Here is a 16,848-nt window from a genome sequence, read left to right on the forward strand (position 1 = left end):
ACTTAAATCATTTCATGATATTTTGCCATAAATTATTTAGAACTAAAATGTATACCATTTTCTGTTACAAAAATTCATTACTATAGAATAATTTATACTTTGTTTATGCTATAAAGATAACTAAGTACATTTATAAAGGGTGAATTAGATTAAAATTTATGACGTAATCTGCTAATTTGAGTTTTTAAATAGGAATAACTACTTAAAAAAACTAAAAAGAGCAATTTTAAGTATAGTGTTAACCTTTTAGAATCTGACTAATTTAAAATAAAAGCAATGAAAGCACTGGATTTGAAGGATTTAAAGAAAGATAAAATTTTTGAGTTAAACTACAAAGATTCAAGCTATCCTGAATATGAGCTTAAAATACCAGTTCAATTGTACAGTAAAGAGTCTGCAGAAGAACTAGCATCACGAGTCAGTAGACACCATGATATACCTAGTTTTGTCACTCAAGGTTTGTTACTTATTAAGAAATAAGTGTTTTGAAAATTTGTGAAATATTTAAAAATAAAATATTAACATTTTTAAATTATTTATATTAAAAAATAAAATGTAGTACATTATTTATTCTTTTGAAAGTTTTTTGGTTGTCATTGGTTTCTTACTTTTGTAATGCATCTAGTCTTGACAAGTAAAATATAAAAAATATAAGTTTTAAAACTACTTGATATAGCAAAGTTTTATTTAAAAAACTCTGCTTTAAAAACAGGTTAACATTTGTCTGTGAATATTTGCAGTCAAATAGAAACTATTCTTGTAAATTGTGTAGAACCTTATTAGTTTTATACATAAAGTAGATGATAGAATGTAAATACTGTAAGAACATAAATTAAGCAGGCATTGTGGTCATGTAAATAAAAGTTGTGTTCAGTATTGAAACCTAATGTTTTTTCAAAGTTTATGGTAGCAAAAGATAATTTAAATATGATCAAGTGTAAAATAATATATCTTAACTTAAATTAAATATTATTTTTGCAAATGATAGGAGTTTTATATTAGAAGACTAAAATTAAAACTTGAGAAATAAGATAAAAGTTAAATTCATAATAATAGTTTTGTTAGTGGTAATATAATCACTAACAAAATGTGAACTTCTTTATATTTTACAAATTTTAATATCTAATAAGATATTAAATACTTAACTTAAAATACAAAATTATTAAGAAAAATTTTCCCCTTTAAAGTAAAGAAACTTTTCAAACTTAATAGTTTTTAATTTCATTTTCAACTTTTGTTAACTTTTTTATATTTTATTAAGGTATGACGGAGAAAATAAAAGAGTTCACTGAAAATAAAAGAAAACAAGAAGAAAACAGTAATGCTTCTACTCTCTTAGATTATCTAAAAAGTTGTTCTGTAAAATCTGGAAATATTTCCTTAAATGTTTCTGACAAATACAAAAAAGTTTAAAAACTCTATTTTTATATTAGTTATTAATAATTATGTAATTCATGACTTGTAATATTTTATTTAAATTTGATAACTTAAAAAAAAATTTAGATACAACAAACTGTCTGTTTTTTATTTAAATATTGATAGGTTTTAAAAAGACCTACTAATCTAACTTTGTTTTATTTCTTATGCAGTAAGTAATTTAAAAAAAACAAATAAACCAAAGGTAATTCATCAGTTACAATTTAATCAATTGAGTTTTATAATAACTCAAGTAATTTAGTTAAAGTAATAATTTTTTTTTAAGTTACGTTTTTAAGTTAAGTTTTTGAATAATAATTGAAACTTGATTTTCTTTAAAAAATTACTTACATTATAGTTGTTGGTATTCATTGATTAAGAATTAGAATTGAATAGAGCTTGTTTTAATTTAAAGAGAAGATGGACTAGTAGATAAACAGTAACTATAAATAATTAAAATAATGAGTTAATGTTTTTATTATGCAAATTTATTTTATTTATTTTATTATTATAAAACTTTCAGTGTTGGATGAAATTTGCAACAGCAAAATATTGTGAAAAGAAAGAATTTGCTCAATGTTATCACTATCTCATTCATTCGTCTGCCATGATTTCACTGCTACAAGTAGAACAAGTATTTCAAAAAGTCATATCAAGGGTAATTTGATTAGTAGCTGAATTAGGAAAATTCTTAAATTTCATACATACAATGTTTTATAAATGTTTTTTTTTTTTTTTTATATGAGTTTAGACAGTTAAGTTTGAAAATATATAACTGTTAGTTTACTTTATAAATTTGTCATTCAAGATAATAAACATCAACGATATGAAAATGAACACACTTCAACAACGCCAGCAAAATGAAATGGCGCATGTATGTGAAAATGTTGGATTTGCCTACACCCAAAAAGACATTGTAACTATCAGTTCGCGGCATGTTACTGAAATAGAGGTAGGGCTTATTATGTTTTTTTTTTGGCTTTATTTTTGTTTTATACTTATTTTTTAATTGTCTAGTTACTGCTATGAATTTGATAAAACTATAAAATAATTTAAAAAAGTTATGTTGTGTTTAGTTTTAAAAGAGGTTAGACAAATAATAAATAAATTACTTAAAGTCTTAAAAGTCTTTTATATTGCTAATAGTTTTTTAAGTTGCTTTGTTAACATTACAGTTTTTTTTAATTCTGTGTAAAATATGTGAATGGTAAGAGTTACTAGATTTTTTAGATCTAGCCTTTAATAAATGATTATTGTCAATAAAAAATATTCTTGTAGATTATAAATTAGAGAAGTTTTACAGACGTAAATATTGCTTATCACAATATTTACTTCAAATTTTTATAAACTTTGGTAAAGTTTTAGATGAAAAAATTTAAGTTTTAATTGTAATAGATAAAGTATAAAAATTAGTAGAATGGTTTAGATTATGTTCTTGAATTTCATTATCCTTTTGTGCTAAACAAAGTCTTTAACTTAAAATTATTTTCAATTTATCTGCACTTTAAGTAACCTTAATGTTTTACTTCAGGGTTTCTTAAAAACGTAGAACACTGGAAAAACCTGGAATTTGACAATTTAGGCAAAAAGAAACATAGAAAAACCTGAAATTTCAAAATATTTTTGTTTATTTATTTAATTGTTTCGAGACTTTTTAATGAAAACTCAGTTTTACTATTTTAGTATGTAAATAACAAAATTTCAATTAGATTTTAAAAATCTATCATACAGTTAAAATTCTTTTATATCATTTCTTCATTAGTATACACGTAAAATAGCTTTACAGTATATTTTCAATATTGTTATACTATTTAAGACAACTTTTTTAATTTAAGTTTAATTCTATAGTAAAAATGGACTAAAAAGCTTATTTATGTTTTAAACCTAGAAGAAATTTAGAAAACTTGGTAGAAATTCACAAAAAACCTTTGGCAACCCTGTTTACTTCTAATTCCAGTAGTTTTTTAGTGGTCTCTGTGATTGATGTTTTTCGATAAACATTTTTGACTCCTTTTTTTTTGTAAAATCTTCACATTTATAATGGATTCCTTTTGAAACTTATAAATAAGACTATTTATGTTTTTTATATCATTTTTAAGAGTTTAGAAATAAATCTGGCAATTTCAAAAGTAATCATATTTTAATGTTTTTGGCTATTACAACAAGCAAAGTGCTGTTTAAATTGTATATTTTTAAGTGTTTTCCTTAAAATTGATCCCAACGTAACAAGATCATTAAAAAGAATTAAAACCTAGTTTATTAAAACGAATGGCGTTTCTCTGTCTTAACTTAGTCCCTGTATATTTTTCTGTATTTTCTTAATTACTGAATCCATAAGTTAAGACAGTGAAGTACTTTAAGTTGTAATAGTTTATTAACTTAAAAAAGATTTATTAAAGTTTAAATAATAACTAAATAATATAAGAAGCCAAAAACACTATATTTTGACTTATTTAAAATGTTTGTTCATCTACTTACTCAAAATGTTTAAGATAAGTTTTTCTAGTTTTTAACTGGGATGTTTAAAAAAAATAAAAAGTGCAAAATCTAAAAGGTAAAACTTTTCTTGTTTTCAAAGGCATAGAAATTTTATTTTTTATATTTTTATTAACATGCAGACAAATCCTTGGTAAATGAGGTTTTAAGATAACTGAATTAAAGTTTTAAATCTATCATTAGCCTAACTTGTGTCCTAAAAAAGTTTATTTTTGAAAAAGTTTATTTAATTTTAGAGCTTTTAAAGTCATGGTTGCCACTCACCTAAGCTACTCAGGATAACTCAGATTAGTTTGATCTTTTATGAAAAAAATCAGGCTTGTTTGATTGTTTTTTTGGAAATCTCAGGCTAGTTTTTTGATTTAGTATAGTGTTTCTCCTTAAAAATTCTGTTTTTATTGAGTTTTTTTGTTATTATTTACGAATTTTTAGATTTTCAAGCTTTATTAGCAGTATTTTTTCATTTACCGAATCATATTAATTTTTTTTCACATAAACTCTGAAACGTTGCTTGCTGAAACGCGGAATTTTTCGTTCACTCAGACTGGCTAATTTGCCTTTAAGAAAGGCAAATCTGTAATTAATTTATTACTTGCTTGCATGAAATTGTTCCAATTTTTAGTGCTTAAAATATTTGTGTCTAAATAACTTTTAAGATTTAGGAGGCTAATTAAACTTAGCCTGTACTTATTTTCGTAACTGTCTTTTAATTTACACCATTCAAATTCAGTACTAGTTTATTTACTATAACTTTTTATATATATTCACACAATTTTTCATTATTAGAAACTCCAAACTGAATTCAAACAAACTTATGAGAGCATGAGTGAAGAAAAAAGAAACAATTTCAGAAAAGTAATTATTCAGTTAGCTGCTGAAATGAAAGCAAATAATGATGAAATTCCTCCTGACAGTGTTTCTTTGTGAGTTAAGAAAAAATATTATGAGACTTTATCTACTTACTGTTGCATTTTTATTTACTTATACTTTATCATTTTATATTATAATTGTTATTTATGTATTGCTGGTTTACAAAATGGTTACTAATCAAAGCTTTTTTATATATTCTTAAAAAAATTAAAATTAGAGTTTGTTAAAACTAAGCATTTTCTCTTTATTTGCTGTAGTCTGAGTAGTTTTAGACAAAAGTTTTACATCTATTTAAAGTAATTTACATTAAATTTATATAAGAGATACTATTTTTATGCTAATTTTACAATGCTGATCAAAGTAGTTTGAGCCTTTAATGTTTTTATAATTGTTTATTTAGTTACAAGTACGTATCCTAAAATAGTTGATTTGTAATTTAATAAAAACTTAATTTCATGCAGCTCTTCGATTACAGAGCTCATTAATTACAAAAAATAATTCAAATATTTTTTTTGTCAGTTTTAGACAGATAGTACGTCAAATTTCACCTGACGTTTCTAGCATAGTTTAGGTAAAATCTTTCTAGTTATTAAGTTAGTGAAGCTATAAAGATAAGTTTACCAATTTATTCTTATTTTGTAGTACTGTATCTAAGCTACAAGTTGCTTTTTTAATTTGTTTAAATACCTGAATTAACTTTTGAGATATAGCGGGTTGAAGTGAGGGTGTACAAAAGGTTCTTTGCGGGAAAATAAAACTAAAATGGTGAAAAAATATAAATTACTAAAAATCTATATCCTTCTTTTTTTTTTAAGATAAAACCCTCATATTTTTGGGAAATGATTTTTGTAATTTTTCTATAAAGCTTTCGTAAGGTATTTTTAAAAATTAATTAACAAAATAGATTTTATTTATTTTGCAAGGATTATTTTCTAAATTTTAAAGGTTTCTATTTCAAAAATACGGAAAAGAAGGTGCATTTTTAGTGATTTTTGTTAATCTACTATAATCCTCTGACTCTATTATTGTCATTCTAACTTATTCTATGATGATTCTAATATTTACTTAATATATAATCTTAATATAGACTAGAAAATAGATCTTTAATTTAATCTTAGTGATTTCGACGTATACTTCACTATATAATTCTAATAGAGAACAAAATAATATACACTATTTCGATTAATGTTACACTTACTTAACTACTTTCTATTGTTAGTACTGATAGTATAGGTTCTGCATTCTAAATTTATTTTACAATGCTAAACAACAAGCGATAAAAAATAACACTCACACACTTGTAAGTCAGAGCTCGAAGGTTTGTTTGCAAGGCAACTTTTATTAAATGTGTTAGCGTTTGTTTACAGTCCTCAGCAATTCTCACTGAAGTCAGAGCCAAGCTAGGACTTGAAGCGTATGAAACGTCTAAAAGTTTGAACTACAATAGAAGTTTCTACTTCATAAACGGTTGTTAAAAAACAACGAAAGCTGGAAATCGATACAGGTTGAATATACACTTGCTTCCGTTTTTCGGCGATTCTTACAAGAATATAATTCACTGTAGAAGTGTAGAGCTCAAAAAACGGTTGTAACGAACTACGTAAGCTGGAAAGTGTAATAAATTACGTTTGTTTAAGTTTTTAGGCGATTATTACAGGAAAATAATTTACGATCGAAGTGTAACAGCTCAAAAAAAAAACGGTTGTAGCGATCAATGAAAGCTGGAAAGTGTAATTAATTACATTAGCTTTCGTTTCTCAGCGGTGTTTATTAAAGTCAGTGGACTACAAAATAAGTGCAACGCTGAGCAACAGTCGCTAAAAAGCAACGAAAGCTGAACGTATATATTCGCTAAAATACAATCTAGGTGACGTTCACAACTAGACTCAAACACGTTCTGGTATACGCTTTTGAGATTCAGTTTGTTACAAAGTCAAACAATATGCGATTCAAACAAAAAATAGTGAAAGCTGGTTCACTGAGAGTCTAAAAAGTGCCTGCTAAAACAAAAGAGCGTTTGCTTTAATTGTAGCTATGCTTACCAACAATGATAGCTAGCCGAAACGAAAAGAGAATGAACCTGCAAATGCAAAGCGCACTCGCTTTAAACAAAAAGCTGCGACGCTTAACTACGAAGAAAGTTTTAACATTCTACTCAAGAATATTCGAAAATTGCAAAAACTGCAAAAAACTGCCCTTTCGAGCCGCGCTCGGCTTTATATAGTGTTAACCTATAGTAAAAACTCTTTTCTTTTTTTAAGTCTCTCGGAACAAGCAGGTAATGCTTACACTATATTTTTAGTTTTGTATATCTCAAAAATTCATTTGAATAAATATTAAAAAGTTGTAATAAGCAACTTTTAGCTTAATTAAAGCTCTACAAAATAAGGTCAAATTCCAAAAAAATATTTACATCTTCCCTTAGGATATTAATGCCTTATCAAAATTTCCTATTAGTGCTTATTCATTAAAATGTTATAATTTTCAGCTAAAAGTAAACATCTGTATAGAAACTCTGACTTAAATCTAATATTTGTGTTTTAAAATACTTTTGAATTTATTTTTCAGTGCAAAAATAAATTCCTACATCTCTTCTTCCGAAGATTTCTTGAAATCAAATCCGCTACAAGCCCCTGTTGCCAACTCGCCTTCGGTCGACAACTTGTCACCGAAGAAAGAACTGGAGGAAAGTTTCACGGTGAACCTGGGCAACCAGCTGAAAATAATGCACAACATTCGCCTTCACGCCACTGATTTGCTGAACTATTGCAGATTTACTGACAAAAAGTGAGCAGCTTATTGATTTTGATTATTTAATGTTTTAATTGAGTGTACATATTTTGAACTAGTAAGTTTGTAAAACAAGTGTTTTATCAAAACTTTTGTATAGCATTTTTTGCATAGAAAGTTTGTAAAATGTGATATAAAACAAAAGTATATTTTTGATAACATATAAAGTTATACAAAGTACCACCTCATTTCAACAATTAATTAAAGTTAAGCGTATTTTACTAGCAATACACTAACTAACTTTTCTAAAGTCAAGCACAGTAATGTCGGTCTAGTTATAATAAAGTAGTAAAGCATTTATTTCAAAACTAGGGAGATGGAAGCACAGCAGACACAAACAGTTATGACGTTGTATTCCGAAAAATTATCAGCAGTCATTTTAATCACCGATGATCAGCTTGGATTTTATTCTGGTATGCAAACGTTTAGTTTTTTATTAAAGTATTTGATTTTTGATAAAGAATTTTAAAAAGTTTGTAAGAAAATATTTTTGCTGATATTATTAAGGCTACGTATAAGCAAAAGTGTTGTGGTAATATTATTAAAAGATGTTTAACATAATTTAAACTATATAATCTATTCTTTCAAGACCTTAATTAGTAAACTAAATTTCGGTCACAGACCTCGTCAGTACTTATAATAAAATCTTATTCAAGTAGAACTAATAGCTTTAATAATATTTTGTTCATATAGAAATAATTTCTATTTGAGTAAGATTTTATTATAAGTACTGACGAGGTCTTTGACCGAAACTTAGTGTACTATTTAAAGTCTTGAAAGAATAAATTATACAAATTTTCCTCTAGAAGTTGAGATCTTTGTATATTGTTTTCAAAAAATCAAAACATATAATAGTTTAAACTATGTGAAGTAGATGATATTAACTTGAGTAAACATAAAATCTGATTGCTGATTTAGTTTTTTTATTCAATAAACTTCTATACAGTTTCAACATTTTTATGTTTTAAATTACAGAATTAAGAACAATTTGTAATCAAATAGAAGAGTTGCATTTTGATAGTTTTGACAAGCAAGTTGGTACTGTAAAAGATCGTATAACAAACTTAAAAAAAGATCAACTGCATTCTGTGAAGTAAGAAATTGTCTTGATTAAATATCATAAAATTATCTTAATTTAAAAAATTATAACTGGTTTAATAATCTGTATAGTTTATTGTATTTAGTGAATGTCAGCTTAGTATACTTGAATTACAAAATACGTATCTTTTTAATGTAAGGTAAATTATTTTAATAAAGCTGTTTAAAAAAAACGTATATGATTTAAAAAATAAAAGCTATGTAATTACAAAAACAAAAGCTTGAATGAAAAGAAAACAATTATAATAATTTAAAAAAACTCATACCTATCAGATTTTACTCTTTAGGTTAAAAAATATTTTAAATTTTTCAATAAAAGCGCGTATGTATTTTTTTATTTAAATTTATGACATTAACGTACTTAAAAAATGCTATAATTTTTCATTTTGTACTAAAAATGTACATAAAAATTAAACGTTGATACTAAAAACTGGATACTGATATACTTATTATCTTAGTTTAAGTGTTTAATTATATAATATATAATTCATAAAAATAAATTTTAGTTTTGTTTTATTAAGTTTTTAAAGTTTCAAATCGGAGTAAGCTACCTCAAAAGAACTATGATATGTTACCATGTTTGTCTTACTTTTCTATAAACTTCATATTATATGTAAAGTGTAAATTTTATAAAAACTACAATTGTAATGTATGATGCTTTTTTAGAAACCCTGGCCTTGAATAATTTTAAAACAATTAACATACTTACAGCATGTGATAAATTTTTAACTTAAGTCTTAAAATCTATTCTTTAAACAGTCACCTTAAACTAGATTAATGTGGAATTTAATTTTCAAAATAACTTTTTACAATCATATTTCCCAGTAAAAATTAAAGCTTTACAAAATTTGCCCTTCAATGTACCGAATAACCAAGCATAAAAATAACCTTATTCAGCCAATCAAGCAACGGACAAGCTTCGACGTCTAATTTCGACGAGGGTGACATTTTCATCACGCGACATTCCAACCTGTCAAAATGTCACCTTATCTTCCACGTCGTCACCGACCAAACTGACGTCACGTTCAAGCATCACCATAGCAACAAGCGCGTCACGTCGCGTCATCAGGTGTACCAGCAAATCAGGTACGCGCTACGCATCGCTTCCGAGCACGAGGTGACGTCACTGGCCGTTCCACTTCTACTCATCAACGATGACATAGGCGATAGTGACGTCACAGAGTACCACCAGTGGGCGGTGAGGAGAGCGGAGCTGGTCATGAAGTGGATGAAAGGTTTTTTTTTTAAACATTACATACAAAATATTACATTTTATTGAACTATTAAATTATATATTTCTTTGTTTTAATTTAAGATGGCTTCAGGGTTGCCACAAAGTCAGGAAACGCCAGGAAAAACGAAAAAAAAAGACAAAAGTTAGGAAAAAATGGAAGCTTATTGAAAAAAAAAATTTTTAATACAATTTTACCCAACATAAGTTGTAGATCACTTAAGATAAGATAGGTATTGTGCATATATTATACTTCAAATCCTAACTATTAGCTATAAATAGTTTTGAAACCTAAATAATACTAATGATACTGAAAGCTACTTACATTCTACTCTATAAAAACTAGACATGATAATTATTGGTTATATTTTATATTTAAGAACTAGTACACAATCTAACAATAAAAAGAACCATGCAAACAATAATAGTGCAAAAACAATAACAAAAAAGTTTTGTACTTTAGAAAACACTTTAATTAGAATCTAATCGTATGTATTTAAGAAATATGATATTTAAACTAAAACAAAAATCTACTATATTAAATTTAAATCACAAAATTCACTACATAATACTGATTAACAATATAAATGTCCATTTCTGAAAACTTCATGTTAGCAGCAGCTAGGTCTTGGCTAGAATGATTGTCTCTGCTTAAACTTAGTGTCTTTATATATCTGAACATAGATTATGAAATGTTACATCAGGTGTTTTTTTCTTAACTGTTACTTTATTTTCTCCTTATCTAATTTCTACATAAATTGCATCAGTATTTGCACGCGTCTCGTTCTGAATTTTCACTTAAACATAAAACGGTTTGTCAAATATAATTTGGTATCGCATAGCAGTAAAGGTGCTCTTATTAAGAAAGGTTATTAACACTAAAAACTGAATTTAGATTCTTAAATGATTGAATCTAGCAAAGGAACTTTTTTTTAACCTTTTATCTGTTTATTTTCAAGTTTTTGGTTATATTTAGGAGTTGCTTTAGAACAGTCAGAGTTTTTTTTTTCAGCTTGATCCGTGGCAACCCTGCTGTTTCTAATAGTTTTTTCTATATACTTTGTTTCTTATGTACTCTCCTATAATGTTTTTTTTTTGAACTGTAAAATAATTTTCTTATTTGAATGGAATACTTTATAATGCTATTATAATTTAGATTATGTTTAAGTATGTTTTTAAGTATACATTGCTTCCTTAAACAAGTAAGTTAAAGAAATGTTATTTTTTCTAAAAATTTTTTTTTAAATTATGTAAGCAAATATATAATTCAAAAACTTGATGATATATCCTTAAGATTAATAACACTTGATATTAAAAAACAGACTTTTTAAAATTTAGTTTTCGTATTTGCTTTCGCTTGTTATAAGCCACAATAAGACGCTTTTAAAGCAAAGTTTTTTAAAGATTAAACAGAACTTATTTTCACAGGATTCATGATTGAAATGGCGTCGTGGGACGGGGGAATTTCCAGAAATATCAATTTTGTGTTGCCGCCGGGAATACCAGAAAAAACGTTTGATGCCATAAGATCGAACCTTCCAGAAGTTTTCCGAGTCACTTCTACCAGAGATTTGACTAAAACTTGAATTGTTATTTATTGATACATAAGACTAGAAAATATTTTTTATGAAAATATAATTAAAATACATAACTGTTTAATAATCGTTTTAAATTTTATTGTATGTAAGAAAGTAATTGTATTGTGCAATATTACCAAAATAGGTTCTGTATCATTTGATCTCAAAAAGTATACTTATACCAAAAATCTATTAAACAACTAAAAAAATATTTAGTTTTATGAGTTTTTAAAGAGATCTAGCATACTTTTCACATTAAAAACAAAATCATAAAGATATTTTTTGTATAAGTATATATCGAATAATGTACAAAACTTTTATTTTATTATATGCTGTGCTCAGTCCTTTTACCAGTTTGGTAATCAATCTTCTACATAAATATTTTTATTAGCAATCAAAGTTTTCTAAATTTTTGTTGTTTATACAATTAGAATATCGAAAAGAAGTTTTAAACCCATAACGTTACCTTGACATTTAGTACTACTAGAATATAAATCTATCCATAAAGTGTTAAACATAATTCAAAAATGATGATTTACTATCAATTAGGACCAGCTAGAGAGTAGCAATATAGACTAGATAATAAAATGTCTATATGTATAAATAATTTTTTAAATACAATATTATGTTTTGCGAGTGATTTAATTTATACAAACACTTTAGTTTTAAAATTTCTATTAAGCTGCGTATGTTTCTCTTTATTAAACTAGTAACACAGTTCCAAAGTTTATTGAAGTACTTTTTCATCATTCTATTGAATACATTAAAGTTTTAAATTTTGCGATAAAAATAGTTGATTTTGAAAAAACAAGTCTTTAAAAGGTTATTTATATAAAATGGAAGACAGTTATTTTATTTAAATGGTTAGCATGAAAGTATCTGAAAAAAGTGTTGTAATTAAAATATTTTAGTTAAAAAAAAATTATAATTTCTTATAGGTTTTCTGAAAAACAAACTCATTAAAGTTAAATTCGTGTACTCATGGTTGTAAACTCAATTTTTTTTACTTTTTGTTATTGATTTTTATTTTTAGTTGCTACTAATTACAGGAAGTTGTTGTAAAGCAATCCTTTTTATTGTAACAATAAATAATAAAAATAAACGACTTTTTTTAGTTGATAATTTATAAAGCATTTAGTTTTTGTATCAAACATAAGTAAAAAGAGCACAAATTATATATAATAAGAAATTAAGTTGTTGATGTTGTTATTTTACCATTGCAACTACTATTTTGATTTGCCTATTACTATTTTTCTTTATAATATTATTTCAAAACTTGGCCGGATTTTTAATTTTTTAAATGAAGTTTTAAAAAACTTTAAATAGCAAAGCATCTCTGTAAAGTTTTTAAAACCATTTAAATTTAAAAATAGTGTTGTAATTTATTATATTTTATATACAGTTTTCCCTTTGTTTAAATACTATTTGCAACTTAAAAGGTTTTATCAACCACTTTTATAAATTTAGTTCTAATCAAATTCATGTTAGATATTTACAACTGCTGAATTTAAGGTTGAGTTTAATAAAGTAACGTGTAGAAACTGAATAAAAATTATTTACTTTTGTTTTGTAGTATTAAATAAAAAGCTTTAAATTTTGAAGTGTTACTTATTTAAAATAAAAATAAAGCAAGTTAATTGTTATAACAACCAGTTTACTCACATATATTTAGTTTTAAATGTGCACTAAACTCAACCGCACGAACATCAACAACCCACGTTAGGCGACCTGGTTTCATTTTATCTTAAGACTAATTAGGCAGATATAGTAACGATGAACCGCCAATGCAATCTAACCAAACATGCTTGTTTTAATATTTAATGCAGCTTAAAGTTAGGGTTAGGAGTAAGAAATGCACGCGAACTAATTTGCAAGAATCAGTTTTGCACGAATTGACATTTTTGCGCGTCTTTAATTTTGCACGAGTCGTCGATTTTGTACAAGTAATTCTTTTCGAAAGGCATCAATTTTGGATAACTTTGTTTAAGTAAAATAAAACAAAATTTTAGTAAACTTGATTACAATTTCAGTAATTTAACTAAAAGTTAATCTAAATTAAAGTTGTACAAAAAATTGAAATATATTTGCAATTGAATAACTCTAGATTAAGTTAAATATACTTTAAAATGTATGCTTAAATTAATTATATAATAAGTTATAGCTTATTGAACAAGCAAAACAATATGTGATTTAAAACTATTTATAAATAAGAATGTTTTCTAGGACGATTTAAAGAAATTTTTCAAAAAACTTGTAGCTTATGTTTTCGGACAAACTTTTATATTTTAAATTTGACATTAGTTATTAGTTTAAAACCAGGTCCGATTACCAACACTACTGTTCTTTTTTAAACCCAAATTTAATTTAAAGGAGACCTAAACGACTAATAATGATAATATTACAGTTGAGTATTTTTACTAAATACTCGCTTTATAAAAAAAATTACATATATGACTTCAAGCTAGTTTGTGTTCTAATTTTGAATAATATTACTTGTTAAAACATTCACCAAAATAAAAAATATATACACGAAGACTTTTTTACAAACAATTTTAAATAGTAGTTTGTTAAAGGTATCTAAATACCCTAACAAAAGTCTATTTAAAAATAACTTAATTTCAAAATATAAAGTAAAATACAGAAACCCACTAAAACACGGTTCAAGAGGTTACCTATTGATATGAAACTTAAATCTTTTTACTTCAATTACCCAAATGTCGATAATTGAATTTTCTGTTAATTCAAAAAAAATTTCTTTTTTAAAAATTCAATAAAAACAACACTGTTTGCTTATTTATACTATAACAGGGTTAATTTGATTAAACTAACATATCTTATACATGCTACTTCAATGAACTTAAAAAAATAGCTCAAAAATTAACCTTGTTCTAAAGACTTGTTGAACACTTGTTTAAAAACGAAATAAGCAAGTATTTAGAAAAATCATGTTAATATTAGACTTTTTAATCTTTTTTTGTTATTTTTATAAGTGATAATCTTCACTATTTGGCTATTATAAATTTTAAATATGATTTAGTACTTTTTGTTAAATTAAAAGTAAAATATCTAAATAAAGTTGTATTGCTTTTAATGCCAACAGTTAAATTTCATGATAACTTACAATTTCATCATACAGTCTTTTTAAAAAAGACTTTGAGTTAAACAGTGAAAAGCACAGTGTAGAAAATTGAACCTGGTAGTAGATAATTAATGAGTATTGAATTATAAGTTATTCTTAAAAGGCTAGTAATATAATTTGTAAGTTCTTTACCAGACAATAGGTACTTTTGTTAGTTGTCTAATAAATTTCAACTAAGTCTTGTTTTAATTACTTTTAAGTCCTGGGCATGACATTAAACTGTTCTGGTGTACGACTCGATAACTAAAAGGATTTTTCATGCACCAGGTCCTAGGATCAAACTTTTTGAGCATATTTTTTGTCGTTCAATAAACAATTCAGTTAATTCTGTTATCTTTGATTATTTTTATTTTAAACTTACACCTAGGTAATTTTTGTTTAAATTTAAATAAGTTTGTTATAATTATATATTATGCTTAGTTTATTTCATATAAAGTTGTTTCACACTAATATGCTTATATTTTAAATAACTGTACTTTAGTTTTATTAAAAATTTAGTTTAACTGTAATTTTTCATAATTATATTTGTTAAGTTAATGTTATATCAATTAAACAAAACTGAATTCAGACAAAAGTGACGACTCGTGCAAAAGCTTCGAGTTGTGCAAAACTAACACCCGTGAAAAAATTACGTTTCGTGAAAATGACTTAGTGCAAAACAGACCCGTCTACAAAAAAATATTACCTTTGTTTTCGTTGGTAATATTAATAAGTAACCTATTTACCAATTTTTGTTTAAGTTAATATTATAACTTATATATTTAATTTCGTTACATAATTTTTAATTGATAGACATACACATCTGATCTAACTTATTTGTATCAGCTGTTGTTTGTAGTATTTACACTTATAAGTACCTTGCTAAACTATTCTATTAATTTAAAACATACGGTTAGATTATATTTGGTCTAAAATACTGTTTTTTAAGCTCAAGTAGTCTATTTTTAGATGTAGTAAAATTGGCATCCAACATTAGTTAAGATACATGTGTTCGAAATCGGCAGTTTTGTCATTGCTGCTGTTTCTGGAGAAATTACAACTGTGTCCGGAAGAAGACTTTAGAGGCCATCAAGATGAAAAAGGAATAAAATAGTTTATGTAGTATCTATAGTCTTGTTAATAGTACTTGGTAAACTATAATAGTAAGTATTACATTTTATTTCAAAAACATACCTCCATGAAGCTAACAAAATAAAAGGTATAAGTATTTTAAGCGCCTAACTTAGTTTACAATAAAATGTCCAGCGTTATTTTACAATTAAATGTTTAAACAGATAGTTGTAGAAAACTTGGAATTGTTTTTATAGCTTAATTACATTTTTATGATAGTGGAAATATCCCTTTTTAGAATAATCCGAGCAATCACGTCTGAATTTTGTAATCGGCTGTGATACGGCACCTCCGGAACAAAGTAGAAAGAATTTCTGAAAAATGCTGACGACTATTATTTTTGTGAAATATTGTTGTGAAATTTTAGGCTGTAGTCCAAGGAAAAACATGAAGTTTAATTTCACAGCTGCAAGAAAAAGTTGAAGTTAAAATATTTTATCAAAAATTATGAATAAAAAGTACGCGTGAATATCACTGCATGTATTAAATATTGACATGATATTCTATAAATTTTTCTTAAAAGAACTATAGCCTTAATTGCAAACAATAGTTTGTATTATGTATACAACAATTTACATTAGAGTAAAAATAGGAAAAAAAAACTATCACAAGATCAAAAAGTAGCTTTGAAAGACATACTTGTAATTAAAGTTAAATGATGACGGATCAATTGAAATAGCTTACAATAATTCTGATTGGTCCACAAAGTGTGCTTTGAAGCGTACAGATCCACCGGGCGGGTCGGTATTTTTATGGGTACTATTTTATGGATAGTTTTGCTGCAATCAATTCTGTATATAGTATGATGTATAGTCATTTATATGTTGCTGCAGTTAAGTTGCTGCAATTAAAGGAAGTTTTTGTACTTTAAATTTGTAAAGAAACAACAAAAATTGTCTAGGCTTCTAAAATATTGAACTCAAGTTTATGTTTATGCAATATAAACAATACTGGCTTAAACAAAACATTGAAAGTATTACATAAGTTTGTTTAAGTGTTAATTACTAAATTAAGTTTTAAAAAATTGTTTATAGTCAAGTTTATGAATGCTAGTTTTTCTACAATAGCCAGATCAATTGAAAGTTTAGTGTGTCACTTTTTTATAAGTTTAAATTTGTCAT

At 25.6% G+C, this 16,848-nt stretch overlaps 1 protein-coding gene across 1 annotated transcript; it reads left to right on the forward strand.

Moving 5' to 3' along the window:
• Positions 1-257: 257 nt before the first annotated feature.
• LOC145844015 (FERRY endosomal RAB5 effector complex subunit 3-like) lies at positions 258-12,319 on the forward strand. The gene is made up of 10 exons (XM_082951326.1): positions 258-457; positions 1,262-1,407; positions 1,940-2,074; positions 2,225-2,368; positions 4,699-4,835; positions 7,351-7,569; positions 7,885-7,985; positions 8,548-8,665; positions 9,568-9,905; positions 11,330-12,319. The coding sequence occupies exons 1-10, from the start codon at positions 277-279 to the stop codon at positions 11,485-11,487; spliced, it is 1,677 nt and encodes a 558-aa protein (XP_082807452.1). The 5' UTR covers positions 258-276; the 3' UTR covers positions 11,488-12,319.
• The last annotated feature ends 4,529 nt before the right edge of the window (positions 12,320-16,848 follow it).

Source organism: Thalia democratica, chromosome 9 (genome assembly GCF_965202585.1).
Source record: "Thalia democratica chromosome 9, ktThaDemo2.hap1.1, whole genome shotgun sequence".
NCBI lineage: Eukaryota > Metazoa > Chordata > Thaliacea > Salpida > Salpidae > Thalia > Thalia democratica.